This window comes from Papio anubis, chromosome 1, assembly GCF_008728515.1.
Source record: "Papio anubis isolate 15944 chromosome 1, Panubis1.0, whole genome shotgun sequence".
Taxonomy (NCBI): domain Eukaryota; kingdom Metazoa; phylum Chordata; class Mammalia; order Primates; family Cercopithecidae; genus Papio; species Papio anubis.
This window is the reverse complement of record NC_044976.1, coordinates 14,046,827-14,062,701: the sequence shown is the minus strand read 5'-3', so window position 1 is coordinate 14,062,701 and position 15,875 is coordinate 14,046,827. Positions and strand designations below refer to the sequence as shown.

Here is a 15,875-nt window from a genome sequence, read left to right as displayed (position 1 = left end):
GTATTTTTAGTAGAGACGGAGTTTCACCATGTTGGCCAGGCTGGCAGCTGGGCTCTTAATGTTACTTATTGTAACTCATTTCCTGTAAGAATCTACTCTCAAGTTGATGTACCCTCTATGACAGCAATTCCTGAAATCTGCAGTTCAGCTGTGGTGATCTTAAGCATGTGTTGAGTTACATGCAAATTCAATTCTGTTGATAATGTGTCCATAATCAAATCATCATCTTGCAATGCAAGGGCCACCCCATAATTATCACACATTAAAATAGTTTATTTCTTTTTCCATTCTGTAATCTTAAAATAACATTAGCTTCAGTGCCTGTTCACAATACAAAAAAAGTCAAAAAACAAAAAACCACCCAAAACATAAAAAGGAAACAATTTGACAAATAAGTTATTTGTTCCTAAGAGTATCAAAAGTGCAAAATATTCACCTTCTTTTTAGATCTCTCCCAAGTACAATCATCTTCCTTGACAAACTGAACAGGCTGATTCAGCAGCTGCCATACTGCACTTGTTTCTAGGGGACAATGTCAGACAGCTGGATGTAAACTACAGTTCATCTGTAAAGATGTTTGGTATCAGCTTTTAAAGAATTTTAGTTATTGGGAGGCTGAGGCGGGCAGATCACGAGGTCAGGAGTTCGAGACCAGTCTGACCAACATGGTGAAACCCCATCTCTACTAAAAATACAAAAATTAGCCGGGCGTGGTGGCGGGCACCTGTAATCCCAGCTACTCAGGAGGCTGAGACAGGAGAATCGCTTGAACCTGGGAGGCAGAGGTTGCAGTGAGCTGAGATTATGCCATTGCACTCCAGCCTGGGCCACAGAGCAAGACTCCGTCTCAAAAAAAAAAAAAAAAAATTCTAGTTAACAAAACAGGTCTGAGTATGTGCATGTGCTTCCAATCTCTATTCCCAAACCAAGGAAATCACTAAAAAAACAGTCAGATCACACTTCTTTTTATAACAGAAAAATATTTATGTAATGATGGCGGTTGCAAATTGATTGGGATGTTAATAAATAAAAGGGAACAAGTATCAACAGGCTGCAAATGAGGAAGAAACCAACCTACCTGAAAACTACAACCAAATTCTCATGGCTAATAAGTGATGGCAGTGAGACCATGGTCCCTAATGGAAGTTAGGGCAACCTCACCCCCTGAAATGTTGTTTAGTTGGAGCTGATAGCCTCAGTGTTAGATAAAAATTGTGAAACCAACACCTGAGCAATAATTTTTTTTTTTTAAAATTGGCATGTATTCTGCAAAGACTTGTTTTAGGCCAGTTTCACCCCATCTGCTAAACGCGATGCATAGTCTGTATCAACCAGAAGAACCCATCTCTAAAAACATCAATGTTGACAGTCAGAGACCACTGTGTTAGAACCAAAATCGGGTCTTGTATGATTACATATATCAGACATCAGACAGAGCAATGGTGGCACAGGCTGAGCAGGACAATGGCTCATACGTTTGACACAAAAGTAAACAAATTCATGGATGCATTCAGGAGGAATGCCTTGTATGGACAAGGGTAAAGTTCAATTTAAAATAAAAGTTCCCTAATATTCTCATAGGGCACCAGCTCTAAACCCATCTGTAGAAGAGTTTTTGGGCTGAAACATTTGCCAGAAACATTGCCAACCCCATCACTACTTTCCTTTCCTAGTGCAAATGGAAGGCGCAGCTGTTTGAAGGTGCTTTTTAAAAGATCAAAAGATGACTTGAAGAGATAAAAATTTTACAAAATGAACGAATCTGGCATGGTGGCTCATACTGATAATCCCAGCACTTTAGGAGGCCAAGGTGGAAGGACTGCTTGAGGCCAGGAGTTTAGGACCCACCTGGGCAACACAGCAAGACCTCGTCTCCATTTAAAAAAATATAAATAAATAAACTTGGAGAGTTTTTGGTTTTTAGAAATTAAAGTCAGGAATTTCATTAGTACAGAAATTAAAAATAAAAACTTACTACCAAACCAAAAGACTACTCACATAAGCAATCTGGCCATAAAAGAGCCAGAAAGTAATTCTGAGGACTGATGTATCAAGGAGCCAAATGAATTCCCTGACCACTTCTAGTTGGACCAGGTGCCATGAGATACAGCATTCAGAGGAAGTGTCCATTTTTAGAGGATCATATGGAAGAATGAAGCCTGAAAGTGATTTATTTTTTAATAAAGCTACAGACTCCATGAAAACTACAGATTTCCTGGCCTTAAATAATTTATTACTTACCAATGTAGCTCAAGATTTAAATTATTCAGGATCCAAGCGGCTTAGTTTAAAGCATTATGATTAAAGAAATACTAACTTAGCCAGGCGTGGTGGCTCATACCTGTAATCCCAGCACTTTGGGAGGCCAAGGAGGGCGGATCACCTGAGGTCAGGAGTTCGAGACCAGCCTGACCAACATGGAGAAACCCTGTCTCTACTACAAATACAAAATTAGCCGGGCGTGGTGGCACATATCTATAATCCCAGCTACTAGGGAGGCTGAGGCAGGAGAATTGCTTGAACCTGGGAGGCAGAGGTTGCGGTGAACCGAGATTGTGCCATTGCACTCCAGCCTGGGCAACAAGAGCGAAACTCCGTCTCAAAAAAAAAAAAAAAAAAAGAAATACTAACTTAGTAAATGTCCCATCACTGATTTTCAACCTTCACAAAGCCACCAAAGGCACCTTGCTTTGACATTTGAACGGACTACTCTTTGAAACTGTCCAAACTCAAACTCAGAACTATTGGTGGTTCTGCCCTGAAAAATAAAAGGTAGCTAACTGGCTGGTAAGAGCCAGGCTGGGGTCCACTATACCTGGAGCTCAGTACGCTCAGGTGCTGATGGCCAGTCTCACCCCGATACTGGTGAAGCAGCTGTAAGTTAAGAGTGAAAACAATGAAGATGAGACATCAAAATATAGGCCAGAAGTGGAAAGTAAGCCTTTTGCAAAATGGGAGTCTAGAACAAGTCTTGGCTCACTTGCTGCAAAAGATGACTTGAAGAGACAGCACTTTTAGGGTAACAGTGTTCAAAATACAATTGTTGAGAAATTTTAAGTTCCTTGTTACAAAGACATGTTTGGTATTTTACTAAAGAGACACTATTGGAGTGAAGAGGTTCCTTGAGCCTGACTCATAGCAGGTGAGAATAGTTTCTCTTCAGTTTAACGTCTACTGGCTTTATATAGCAGCTTATCTCTACGTTCAGAGAACAAGATTACAAGTTATGGCTCCTAATATCCACACCCTAAAATCGATAGAGGCAGAAAGGCATCTGAAAACATACATGTCAACGGCTCAAAGTCATCACAGTACTTCTCACTGTGCAGACCCCTCCCCTGGCTACCAGCAGCGCTGGGGCGACGGATGGGACGCTCACAGCGTGTCTCAAGGCTGCACTGCTTCAGCCACTGCTCAGCCTCCCTTTCCTTTTCTTGAGAACTCACATGCAGAACTCCCGCTCATTCCTTTCCTTTTCAAACTGTGGCCAACAAACGGTTGTTGGAGGATACCCCCGAAATATACATTTAGCCACTTATTCCCAGAACAACCAGTAAATGTGAGATTGCTTGGAAAGGGGCCTTTTTCCAGATGCGGGGCTAGAAGCTGCCGTGGGTTGTTCAGGGTTAGGAGCATGCACCATGGCAGAAGCATAGCAGGGCCGGGACTGGGGAAGGGGCCAATCACCCGGCCTGCACGACAGGCTCATGAGGGTCCGCCAGATGCCGTTTGCAGGGTGGAGCCCTGTGTTTCTCCAAGACACAGGACAGGAGGGTTGGGTAAGCATGGGACAGGGACAAGAAAGGAAGAGGGGGTGAGCAGTCTATTTTCAATGGTGTGGCATTCAGTGGGGAAAAATAAAACCCAGAGGAAAAGATTTTGATCTAGGGGATTCAAACTTGTGGCGTTTTTCATTCCTAGGTTAGAACAGGACAGAGGAAAGATTCTTCTAGCCATGGTTCTAGAAGAGCAATCTAAAATCTATACTCTGTTCATTGTGGTAGTTTGATTCCTGAAAATACCTGTTCACAGGGGCATGTTAAAAAGTCTGAAGAGTTCCAATCTCTTCTGAAAATCCTCTCAGTCTAGTTCAGGCCATGATGGGATATAAAACCTCTGTAAGGAGCCCTCCAGCAGGCGTTCCATCCATAAGGAGAGCTTGCTCAACTTTCCTTTGATGGGCCTGGATCCAAGGCCACAGGAAGGTTTCCCTCGGGATTCACCCAGGTGGAGGGAAGAGTCAAGATCACTGCACGACCCCATGGCTTCCTCCTCTTCAACTGTTTTCTGGGGTTTGAAGAGGCAGAAGTATTTCTTGTGGCCATTCAGAGCCAGGACATAACCAGTGTAGTCACGTTCCATGAAATGCTTGTCATATTGGTTTGGGATCGGGGCTGCATCTTGCGCAAATTCTAGTAAGTATTCTAGCCATTCTCTGTGTTTATCTAGACTCAGGAAGGAGAAGTGTAGGCAGCTGCTCCTGTAGGAAGAAGAGAATGAGGACTCAGGGCATTTCCTGACACATTTAATTGCTGAGAAAATAAATACCCCAGTGAAACTTAAAATAATAGGCAAACGCTTTGTGTTGCATGGGGCCTGAACACAGAGAAAAAGAAGGCTTGCTGCGGGGGCCAGTGCCTTTCCAGCAGCTGTGACACTTCAGTCACCCATTCCCCCATCCGTTGCTCAGTGGAGCTTACATTGCTCTTCTGGAAAATACACAAGGGCTAGAGAACAGTAACTGAAAGGGCTCAGGGAATAACATTGAGTTCAAGCTTTTCTGTTCAGAACCAACAGAACACGAAGTGAAGTGGGAAAAGAGGTCCCTGTCCCAATGGCTCAGATGTCTGGATTGGAAAGGTCACAGCCAGTGTCTTGTTGCATGGATAAAGCCCCACAAGACCAAAGAGGAAAGCGTGCAATTTCAGTGTGCCTGCTTCTCTCTCTCACACACACATACATGCATGCATACACACACACGCTTACCCAGTAAATGTGTAGACCTCCAAAGCAAATTTCTGTAGTAGGCTGGTCTTGGTAGAATTCGACAGGATGAGGACCACATTCATGTGGCCTGGCCTCAGACGTACCAAGTTACTGATGTATGTTACATCTGTGAGTTCAGTTACCTCCACAAAGCCTTTTTTAGGAATCTTGCTGTGGAGAAATATTGAGGAGTTAAGATGCTGTCAGAATAGGGGAAAGCCATTACTTTGAAAAGAAACAAGGGAGAGAAAATGCTACGTTCTAACCAGACTAGGTATGTTATTCACTATTCTTGAGTCTAACACATCAGTAGGATGGGGATGGCCTGACTTAGTAATTCCTGACCTACAAACAGCCTTTCTGTGTTGCTTTTCTTTTTCTTTTTTTTTTTTTTTTGAGATAGGGTCTTGCTCTGTTGTCCAGGCTTGAGTGCAGTGACATGATCATGGCTCACTGCATCCTCGACCTCCTGGGCTTAAGTGATTCTCCCACCTCAGCCTCCCAAGTAGCTGGGACCACAGGCGCCTGCCACCACATCCAGCTAATTTTATACATTTTTTGTAGAGATAGGGTCTTGACATGTTGCCTAAGCTAGTCTCCAATCCTGGGCTCAAGCAATCCTTCCACCTCAGCTTCCTGAAGTGTTGGGATTACAGGCGTGAGCCACTGTGCCCAGCTTGATGCTGCTTTTCAGGTGCAGAAGTTGCTCTAGGACAGAATGAAGACAACTGTTGTTCAGTCTGTGTTCTTTGTCTCAGAGACCCTTGCCTCTCGCTGCTGGGTGTGTATGTGCACAAGACTGGTCACATTCATTGACACTTTAGGGATAAACCACGTCCTTCTTCTGGCTCACCTACCACTTGCCTGACAGGCTTCTCTCCTTCTGCCTTCATTATGAAATCTAAGGCATCTAAATACCTAGAGGGTCTTAGTCACAGTGACTTTTCCCTGTATCCACAGTTTACATGGGAGGAGGTGCATGAGAGTTCTCTACACTCTATGTTCCAATGCTGTGTTATCAGGTGACAGGATCTGGGGGGCAGGTGCCGGGGAGGTGAGTCTGGTGTTTTGTTAGAGAAACCTGCTGTTTTCTTTGGTGAAGCTTGGCTCAGTCTTCCCAGTCTTCTCTTGGGCTTCCTCTTTACCTGGAGGGCTTGACTCTCGCTCATCATTCGAGTCACTAAAGTAAGAAAAAAGGAGTTTTACAAAAAAAGTGTAAACAGCAACCATGGTGGTGCACCGAGAAGTCACAAGACATTTACCTGAAAGCCTGAACGATGACAGTGCCGAAGAGGATGAAGAGGGCAGAGAAGATCAGGGACAGCAGGGGCATCATTTCCCGCCTAAAACCAAATCAACAAACTATTAGCTCAAGTTAAAGTTTCTTCTCTCCAGCTAAATAAAATAAAATAAACTAAAAATCCCAAACCTAAAACTCTTCACACCAATAAACACTTACTAATTTCAGGCAGACAGAGCTTTTCTTGGCGGGTGGAGGTGGTGGAGGGGAAGGCAGAGATTGCTCAGTGTTCTAATTCAGTTTATTCTAAAAGTTTGATTTTGTATCTCAGTATAATAGGCTATGCTCAATAAGTTCTGCATAAGCAAACAATAAAAGGGATAATAAAGGATTTAAGGTGTAAATGTGGAAGAATTTTCTGATATTGTGGAATTATTACCTCAACTTTACTGATTTTTTTCTGGCCAGAAAAATTCAGATGTAGCCCAGAGGGGTGGAGTAGGGAGATAAAATTGATCTTTCAAGATTTCACCTAGGACTGGTGTTCTGAAATTTTATGCACCTACCAACACCCATCAAAGGCTGTCATTTGTCAGGTGCTGTGTTGAGTGCCAGGAATCACAAACATGAATGAGATATGGTTCTGTCCTTCAGGGGTTCATGGTCTCATCAGTAGGTGGGAGTAGGTATCCCTCTTCAGGTTAATTCACTCATTCCTTTTACATCTATACACTGGCCTCCATGTGTGTTGGGTCCTGTGCTGGGTACCAGAGGTTCCCTGATGAAGAGACAGTCCCAGGCTCTGCCGCCCAGAATGGCAGCCATGGGTGATCCTTTCCCAGACAGTGGGAAAGGGTCAGTCAGCCAATATAAAAAAAAGGGAAGTGGCCAGGTGCGGTGGCTCATGCCTGTAATCCTAGCACTTTGGGAGGCTGAGGTGGGTGGATCATCTGAGGTTAGGAGTTCGAGACCAGCCTTACCAACATGGTGAAACCCTGTCTCTACTAAACATATAAAAATTAGCTGGGCATGGTGGCAGGCGCCTGTAACTCCAGCTTCTTGGGAGGCTGAGACAGGAGAATCGCTTGAACCCGGGAGGCAGAGGTTGCAGTGAGCTGAGATCGCGCCACTGCACTCCAGCCTGAGTGACAGAGCGAGACTCTGTCTCAAAAAAAAAAAAAAAAAAAAAAAAAAAAGGCCGGGCACGGTGGTTCACGCCTGTAATCCCAGCACTTTGGGAGGCTGAGGTGGGTGGATCACCCGAGATCAGGGAGATCAGGAGTTCGACACCAGCCTGACCAACATGGTGAAACCCCATCTCTACTAAAAATACAAAAATTAGCCGGGTATGGTGGCGTGTGCCTGTAATCCCAGCACTCAGGAGGCTGAGGCAGGAGAATTGCTTGAACCTGGGAGGCGAAGGTTGCACTAAGCCCCAGATTGAGGCTGGGGTACAAGAGCAAGACTTCATCTCCAATAAATAAATAAATAAATAAATAATAAATAAATAAATAAATAAGTAAAAAATAAAAAAAGAGAAGTTACTGAAAGAAAGAAAAAGGGGAATAGAAAATGTGTAAACGGGCCAGGCGCGGTGGCTCAAGCCTGTAATCCCAGCACTTTGGGAGGCCGAGACGGGCGGATCACGAGGTCAAGAGATCGAGACCATCCTGGCTAACCCAGTGAAACCCCGTCTCTACTAAAAATACAAAAAATTAGCTGGGCACGGTGGCGGGCGCCTGTAGTCCCAGCTACTCGGGAGGCTGAGGCAGGAGAATGGCGTGAACCTGGGAGGCGAAGCTTGCAGTGAGCCGAGATCGCACCACTGCACTCCAGCCCGGGCCACAGAGTGAGACTCCGTCTCAAAAAAAAAAAAGAAAATGTGTAAACGTTCTTCCACTTGCCTCATCAAGTGTACATTGAAATTTAATAATGATGAACTCTTTTCAAAAGAAAAACAGTGGTATCAGTATTAACAGAGAAAAAGAAATTCAAGCCGGCAATATCCCTACCAGTTGTTGTGAAAAATGCTATCCCAACAGTCTGAGATGTAGTCAGAAGCAGAGTAGAACCATCGAAGGAGAAAAACCTATGTAGAGAGAAAATGGATGATGGTCAGGACTGAACCCGGAAGGGAGAGTCCCTCTACCCTGCAACACAGTGCTGCTGCTAGACCTCTGCTCTGAGCAGAAATCCGCCACCAGCACTGTGTACTCACAGGCCCTCCTGGCGTCCCACCCTTCCTGGCCTCGATGCTCACAGGAGCAAGTTCATCAGTCAGGTCGGGAAGCACTGCTTCAGAGGACAGAAGAGCTGGATCTTTACGCAGCTGGTCGAGATAGCCCAAGAGGATAAATTTGTCACTCTCACTCCCAGTCCAAGGGTCTTCCAGGGTTTTATACACCACCCTTCCCGCAGTGTTGCGCCTTTCTAAAATAGACACCTGGAAGAAGAGGAGAGAAAAAACATCAGAAGCTTCAAAAGCATGGTTAAGTTACAGTTGTTTGCTTTTTTTTTTTTTTTTTTTTTGAGACAGAGTCTCGCTCTGTCGCCCAGGCTGGAATGCAGTGGCACGATCTCGGCTCACTGCAAGCTCTGCCTCCTGGGTTCATGCCATTCTCTTGGCTCAGCGTTCCTGAGTAGCTGGGACTACAGGTGCCCACCACCATACCTGGCTATTTTTTTATATATATATATACATATTTTTTTTTTAAGTAGAGACGGGGTTTCACCATGTTAGCCAGGGCGGTCTCGATCTCCTGACCTCGTGATCCACCCACCTTGGCCTCCCAAAGTGCGCGATCACAGCCGTGAGCCACCACGTCTGGCCCAGTTGTTTGTTTTTTGAGATGGAGTTTTGCTCTTGCCTCCCAGGCTGGAGTGCAATTGCGTGATCTTGGCTCACTGCAACCTCCGTCTCCCAGGTTCAAGCGAGTCTCCTGCCCCAGCCTCCCTAGTAGCTGGAATTACAGGTGTGCACCACCACGCCCAGCTAATTTTTGTATTTTTAGTAGAGATGGGGTTTCACCATGTTGGCCAGGCTGCTGTTGAACTCCTGACCTCAGGTGATGCACCCACCTCAGCCTCCCGAAGTGCTGGGATTATAGGCGTGAGCCACTGCACCCGATCAGTTTTTTTTTTTTTTGAGTCTTGCTCTGTTGCCCAGGCTGGAGTGCAGTGGCATGATCTCAGTTCACTGCAACCTCTGCCTCCTGGGATAAAGCAATTCTCCTGCCTCAGCCTCCTGAGTAACTGGGATTACAGGTGCGCACCACCAGGCCCGGCTAATTTTTTGTAGTTTTAGTTGAGATGGGGTTCTACCATGCTGGCCAGGCTGGTCTTGAACTCCTGACCTCGTGATCCACCCACCTCAGCCTCCCAAAGTGCTGGCATTACAGGCATGAGCCAGTATGGCTAGCCTAGCTGTTTTTCTAGCGAGGATGGGAAAAAAGGACCCAATGACATCAGCAATAAGATTAAACACAAATATTGGTAAGTACAAAATATTTGCAAGAGATCTAAATCTTTCTTACAAAAGAGATAACTTTTTTTTGTGTGTGTGAGACAGTCTCACTCTGTCACCCAGGCTGGAGTGCAGTGGTGTGATCTTGGCTCACTGCAACCTCCGCCTCCCAGGTTCAAGCAATTCTCACGCCTCAGCCTCTTGAGTAGCAGGGGCTGCAGGCAGGTGTGCACCAGACCAGCTAATTTTTATATTTTTAGTAGAGACGGGGTTTCACCATGTTGATTAGGCTGGTCTCGAACTCCCAGCCTCAAGTGATCCACCCACCTCAGCCTCCCAAAGTGCTGGGATTATAGGTGTGAGCCACTGTGCTTGGCCCAAGAAATAACTTTTATGGTGACTTTCCTAAGCTTTTGTTAAAAGTTAAAGCTCTTTTTTTTTTCAATAGACTTTGCTCTATAATCTTTGACTTAATATTAATGGAAATCTTTGTTTTTTAGAGAGATTTTCCATGATTGCCAAAAAGATGAAAAAGTCAGAGGAAAATTTCTTGTTTCTGTAGGGAGTGATGACAATGGAGGAGAAACGCAGGAGAGATCAACCAGGATGCAGTTAAAGAGGCAGAGGGAGGCAGAAATTTCCAGAGCATATTACCAGTGGCCTGAGGATTTGTAAAATCTAGGATCTAGGATGCTGCAAGACCAGACTTGCCTTAGTGAAAAACTGGTGAAAAGGACAGATGACCTTTAACATTTACTGATAGAAAAGATGCTTTCTGTGGGGGCCTGAGGCTGACACTCAGAGTGTAAAAGGACCAGGTCAAAAACTGTTTTAAGAGTAGGCTTGGCCAGGCGCAGTGGTTCATGCCTGTAATCCTAGCACTTTGGGAGGCCGAGGTGGGCAGATCCACAAGGCAGATCACGGGGTTAACACAGTGAAACCCCGTCTCTACTAAAAATACAAAAAATTAGCCGGGTGTGGTGGTGGGCGCCTGTAGTCCCAGCTACTTGGGAGGCTGAGGCAGGAGAATGGCGTGAACCCAGGAGGCGGAGCTTGCAGTGAGCCCAGATCGCGCCACTGCACTCCAGCCTGGGTGACAACAGCAAGACGCCGTCTCAAAAAAAAAAAAAAAAGTACGGGCTTTAGGCCAGGGACAGTGGCTCACGCTTGTAATCCCAGCACTTTGGGAGGTTGGAGGATTGCTTGAGCTCAGGAGTTTGAGACCAACCTGGGCAACATGTTGAAACCCTATCTCTACAAAAAAACACAAAAAATTAGCCAGGCGTGGTTGTGTGTGCCTGTGGTCTCAGCTATGTGGGAGGATCACTTGAGCCCGGGAGGTCGAGGTTGCAATGAGCTGAGATCATGTCACTGCACTCCCAACCTGGGAGACAGAGTGAGACCCTGTCTCAAAAAAAAAAAGGCCAGGTGCGGTGGCTCATGCCTGTAATCCCAGCACTTTGGGAGGCTGAGGTGGGTGGATCACGAGGTCAGGAGATCGAGACCATCCTGGCTAACATGGTGAAACCCTATCTCTTCCAAAAAATACAAAAAATTAGCCGGGCATGGTGGCAGGCGCCTGTAGTCCCAGCTACTTGGGAGGCTGAGGCAAGAGACTGGTGTGAACCTGGGAACCGGAGCTTGCAGTGAGCTGAGATCGCGCCACTGCACTCCAGCCTGGGAGACAGAGCAAGATTCCATCTCAAAAAAAGGAAAAAAAAAAAAAAAGAGTAGGCTTTGAAAATGGGCTTCAGTTTCAGATTTCCTAGAATTTGTATTCAACACTCTCAAGGAAGAAGGAAACAGAATCAGGTGCCACATGCTTGTGAAGAGCCTGGGATAAGGACAGACTCTGTGGCTCACCGCTGATTTCCCTTGAAACGCCTCACTGTCTGGTAGTAAGGTGTCGGCAAACTCCTGCTGCCGATTGCTGTAGACATGCACAAATCTCACTGTGTCTTGTGTGTTTGCCAGGGCAAAGGACAGGAAAGCCTCAAAGGGTTTGCTCAACTTGGCAGTCTCAGCAGTCAGTAAAACCACACAGTACCTGCACAACAAAAAGACAAAGCTTTATAACCAATCCCTGATGGCAGGGCCAGGACCTATAAAGGCAAGTGAAGGTGAAGAAGATGAGGAGCTCATCTTATGGAAGTGAATACACTGTGCCCAATCAAAGCTGACATTTCTACCAAGGGAAGATTTCCAAGTCATTAACAAATGGTTTCTTTTCCCAATCTGTGATGTTTTTCCCAAACCAAACTTCTTTACCACATTTGCGAATTTAAAAATTCTATCTATAATATATGAAATTATGTACAGTTTTATTTATATTGCCCAGGCTGGTCTTGAACTCTTGGCCTCAAGCAATCCTCCTACCTCAGGCTCCCAAAGTGTTGGAATTATAGGCATGAGACATCATGCCTGGCAGGAATTTCTTTTAAGGGGTTGGTCACTGAATTTCTGATGCAGCAGGGCCTTTTATTTTATTGTTTGAGATGGAGTCTTGCTCTGTCGCCCAGGCTGGAGAGTGTAGTGGTGTGATCTCGGCTCACTGTAACTCTGCCTCCTGAGTTCAAACCATTCTCCTGCCTCAGCCTCCCAAGTAGCTGGGATTATAGGCATGCACCACTTCACCCAACTAGTTTTTGTATTTTTAGTAGAGACGGGTTTTCACCACGTTGGCCAGGATGGTTTCGAACTCCTGACCTCAAGTGATCCGCCTGCCTTGGGCCCCCAAAGTGATCTGCCTGCCTTGGGCCCCCAAAGTGCTGGGATTACAGGTGTGAGCCACTGTTCCCGGCCAACAGGGCCTTTTAGAAACTATCTGTCCTAGTTCTTCCACTATAGGGAGGGCTGGTCAAATCTCTCTCAGGCTAGAAGCCACTAAGCCTCATTCTGAAGGGCTTCCTTTGCAAGGTTCCAATGCAAAGTTTAGCTATTCATTCTCCCAAAAATATTTACTGAGCACTTAGTATATGTCAGGTAATATAGACAATGTTCTTGCCCTCATAGAGCTTATATTCCAGTGGGGAAGATAGAGAACAAATAAAAACAGATATATCATGACAGGTATCAACAAGTACTACATATTTAAAAAAAAAAAAAAAAAGATGAAGAAAAGGGGACAGAGAGAGGCCAGAGTGGGTGGAAGTCACTTTCCATCAGACAGGTTGGTCAGGGAAATGCCAACTGAAAAGGTGACATTGTTATGAGAGGAAATGGGGTCAGAGCATCCCAGGTACAGAGAACTACAAGTGCAAAGACCCCAGGATGGAGAGTGACTGGATCTGATTTGCATTTTCAAACATCCTTGGCTGATGTGTGGACACCTGCCTGGCAAATGGAGCAAAGAGACTAGTTAGAAGGCTGCCAGAGGGGTCCTGCTGGGAGACGATGGTGGCTTGTTCCAGGGTAGCAGTAGTTAGAAAAAGTGAGAAGCGTGTGGATTTGGGATATTTTTTGAAGGCTGTGTAAACAACAATCCTTACAAGTCCAGGATATTCTTTTTTTATATTTAAGTCATTTTTTCTTCGCTCTTAAGACTATAAAGGACCCTGAAAAGCCCAACACAGGGAAATTATTTATGTTTTATATTTTCAAGTAACGTGATTGATATGTTTTCCTTCAATATCCAGATACCTTTTACAGATGAAACAGCCCTAAATTTAAAGCCACTGATTCATTCACCTGAGAAGGTATAATGAATATATTCCCTGAATTTCTAGAGTTTTTAGATACTTTCTATAGTAACTCTTCATACTTTATTGAATATATGTAACTTTGCCTTCCTGATTCCCACTAATCCATTTCCTCAATACTCTATACTTTCCTACTGTTTAATTGTTATCCTTGCTCCTTCCCAAGACCTCCAAAGACTCACCCTGTGTGCAATGCGTTAGTAGGGATAGTCACTCTTCCATATTCTGTGCTTCTGTAAAGTGACCCAGTCTCTCCCAGATGCCTGGCTAAACTGTGCTCATCCTTCAGGTCTCAGCTGAAATGTTGTATCTTAGGGAAATCTTCTCTGACCACTAGGACAGGCTGGCACATCTGACAATTTGGTGCTAAGGTGCCCTGGACTAATACATCATATTAGTATGATTATCATCACAGTCACTAATTGGTGTTTTTTTTTTTTTTTGAGACAGTTTTGCTCTTATTGCCCAGGCTGGAGTGCAATGGCATGATCTTGGCTCACCGCAACCTCTGCCTCCCAGGTTCAAGTGATTTTCCTGCCTCAGCCTTCCTAGTAGCTGGGATTACAGGCATGTGCCACGACGCCTGGCTAATTTTGTATTTTTAGTAGAGACAGGGTTCCTCCATGTTGGTCAGGCTGGTCTCAAACTCCCGACCTCAGGTGATCCGCCCTCCTCGGCCTCCCAAAGTGCTGGGATTACAGGCGTAAGCCATCACATCCGGCCCAATATTTGTTAAATGAAGAATAAGTTCTCATTGTTACAGGACAGATGTCTCGCCACCCTATAGTAAAATGAATCATGATCCTTCTATTGTAATGACAAGCAAAGGCAAAGCCTTAAGTCCTTACTTCCTCTGTCGGTGAGACCGTTTCACAGGGCAGAGTTCATGGAACAACTTCTGGCTGGTGAGCCTGGCTGCCAATAGATATTTGTTTTGGGCGATGAAGTCGTCAATGATTTGCTTCTTCATACCTCGGGCCTAGAGAAATACCAAGAATCAGCTAGATTTTATGCAGTGTTCTCAATGCAAATAGATGGGCTTTCTTTACTTACCAGCTTAATACAAACGTGGCTGACCTTGGCTAAAGTAATATAACCAAACAAGACAGACCTGTTAGAGTGAATAAACGTGGTGATCTATTTCAGCAATGCAGGGCTGAAAGCAATGACGCAGCTAGTTCAGGTCAAAGGGAAAACCAAGTACACTTTCCACTGGAGAATTTTTATTCACTATTTTATGCTGACAAATTGAAAAAGTCAGTCATGGCAGGACGTGGTGGCTCACGTCTGTAATCCTAGAACTTTGGGAGGCTAAGGTGGGTAGATCACGAGGTCAGGAGTTTGAGAACAGCTTGGCCAATAGAGTGAAACCTTGTCTCTACTAAAAATACAGAAATTAGCCAGGCATGGTGGCATGTGTCTATAGTCCCAGCTACTTGGGAGGCTGAGGCAAGAGAATTGCTTGAACCCGGGAGGCGGAGGTTGCAGTGAGCCGAGATCACGCCACTGCACTCCGGCCTGGGCAACAGAGTGAGACTCCATCTCAACAAAAACCCAAAAAAAACACACACACAAAAAACCCCCCAAACAACAACAACAGCAACAAGAACCCTAAAATGAAAAGTCAATCATTTAGAATTCTAGGCAAAATTATTTCCATTCAGGATCTGTAGCCAACTGAGCAATTAAAAATAAATCCCAAAGCAACAATGTTGCAAAGTATAAAAGGCAGATTACAAAACCGTATGACCATTTTATTGCTAACTTTCACACATTTCGAAGGACTGAAATCACTGACAGCAGGTATTCTGACCACAAGGTAATTAACCTAGAATTCCATATAAAATGCAAACCAGAAATGTAAACATTTCCCTTTATGTTTGGAAATTAAGAAACACAGCCAGGTGTGGAAGCTCATTCCTCTAACCCAAACGCTTTGGGAGGCCAAGGCAGGAGGATCCCTTGAACCCAAGAGTTAGAGACCAGCCTGTGCAACATGGAGAGACCCCATCTCTACAAAAAATGAAAAACAAACAAACAAACAAACAAACAAACAAAAGGCCAGGCACAGCGGCTCACTCCAATAATCCCAGAACTTTGGGAGGCTGAAGCAGGAGGACTGCTTGAGCTTAGGAGATCGAGACCATTCTGGGCAACATAACGAGATCTTGCCTCTACTAAAAATAAAAAAAATTAGCCAGGCATGGTGGTGCATGCCTGCAATCCTAGCTACCTGGGAGGTGGAGGTGGGAGGATTGCTTGAGCCCAAGACTTAAGAGACTGCAGTGAGCTAGGATCACATCACTACACTCTAGCCTGTGTGACAGAGTGAGACCCTGTCTCAAGAAACAAACAAACAAACAAAACAAAAGGCTGGGCATGGTGGCTCATGCCTATAATCCCAGCACTTTGGGAGGCCAAGGCGGGTGGATCACTTGAGGTCAGGAGTTCAAGACCAGCCTGGCCAACATGGTGAAACCCTGTCTCT

The 15,875-nt window shown here is 45.0% G+C and overlaps 1 protein-coding gene across 4 annotated transcripts in view; it reads right to left on the bottom strand.

The window, feature by feature from the left end:
- DNAJC16 (DnaJ heat shock protein family (Hsp40) member C16) overlaps positions 1-15,875 on the bottom strand; it is a 52,010-nt gene that overhangs the window by 2,911 nt on the left and 33,224 nt on the right. For 3 of the 4 annotated variants that reach the window (XM_009199381.4, XM_009199411.4, XM_031664621.1), the window contains exons 8-15: positions 14,236-14,366; positions 11,553-11,736; positions 8,487-8,669; positions 8,239-8,315; positions 6,249-6,329; positions 6,068-6,166; positions 4,987-5,157; positions 964-4,480 (exon numbers count right to left, since the gene is read on the bottom strand). In XM_009199381.4, coding sequence (XP_009197645.1) covers positions 4,081-4,480; positions 4,987-5,157; positions 6,068-6,166; positions 6,249-6,329; positions 8,239-8,315; positions 8,487-8,669; positions 11,553-11,736; positions 14,236-14,366 — 1,326 coding nt within the window. In that variant the 3' untranslated portion in view covers positions 964-4,080. Of the gene's footprint in view, positions 1-963; positions 4,481-4,986; positions 5,158-6,067; positions 6,167-6,248; positions 6,330-8,238; positions 8,316-8,486; positions 8,670-11,552; positions 11,737-14,235; positions 14,367-15,875 lie in introns of those variants that run through there. The other variant, XR_642966.3, reaches the window with a different exon arrangement.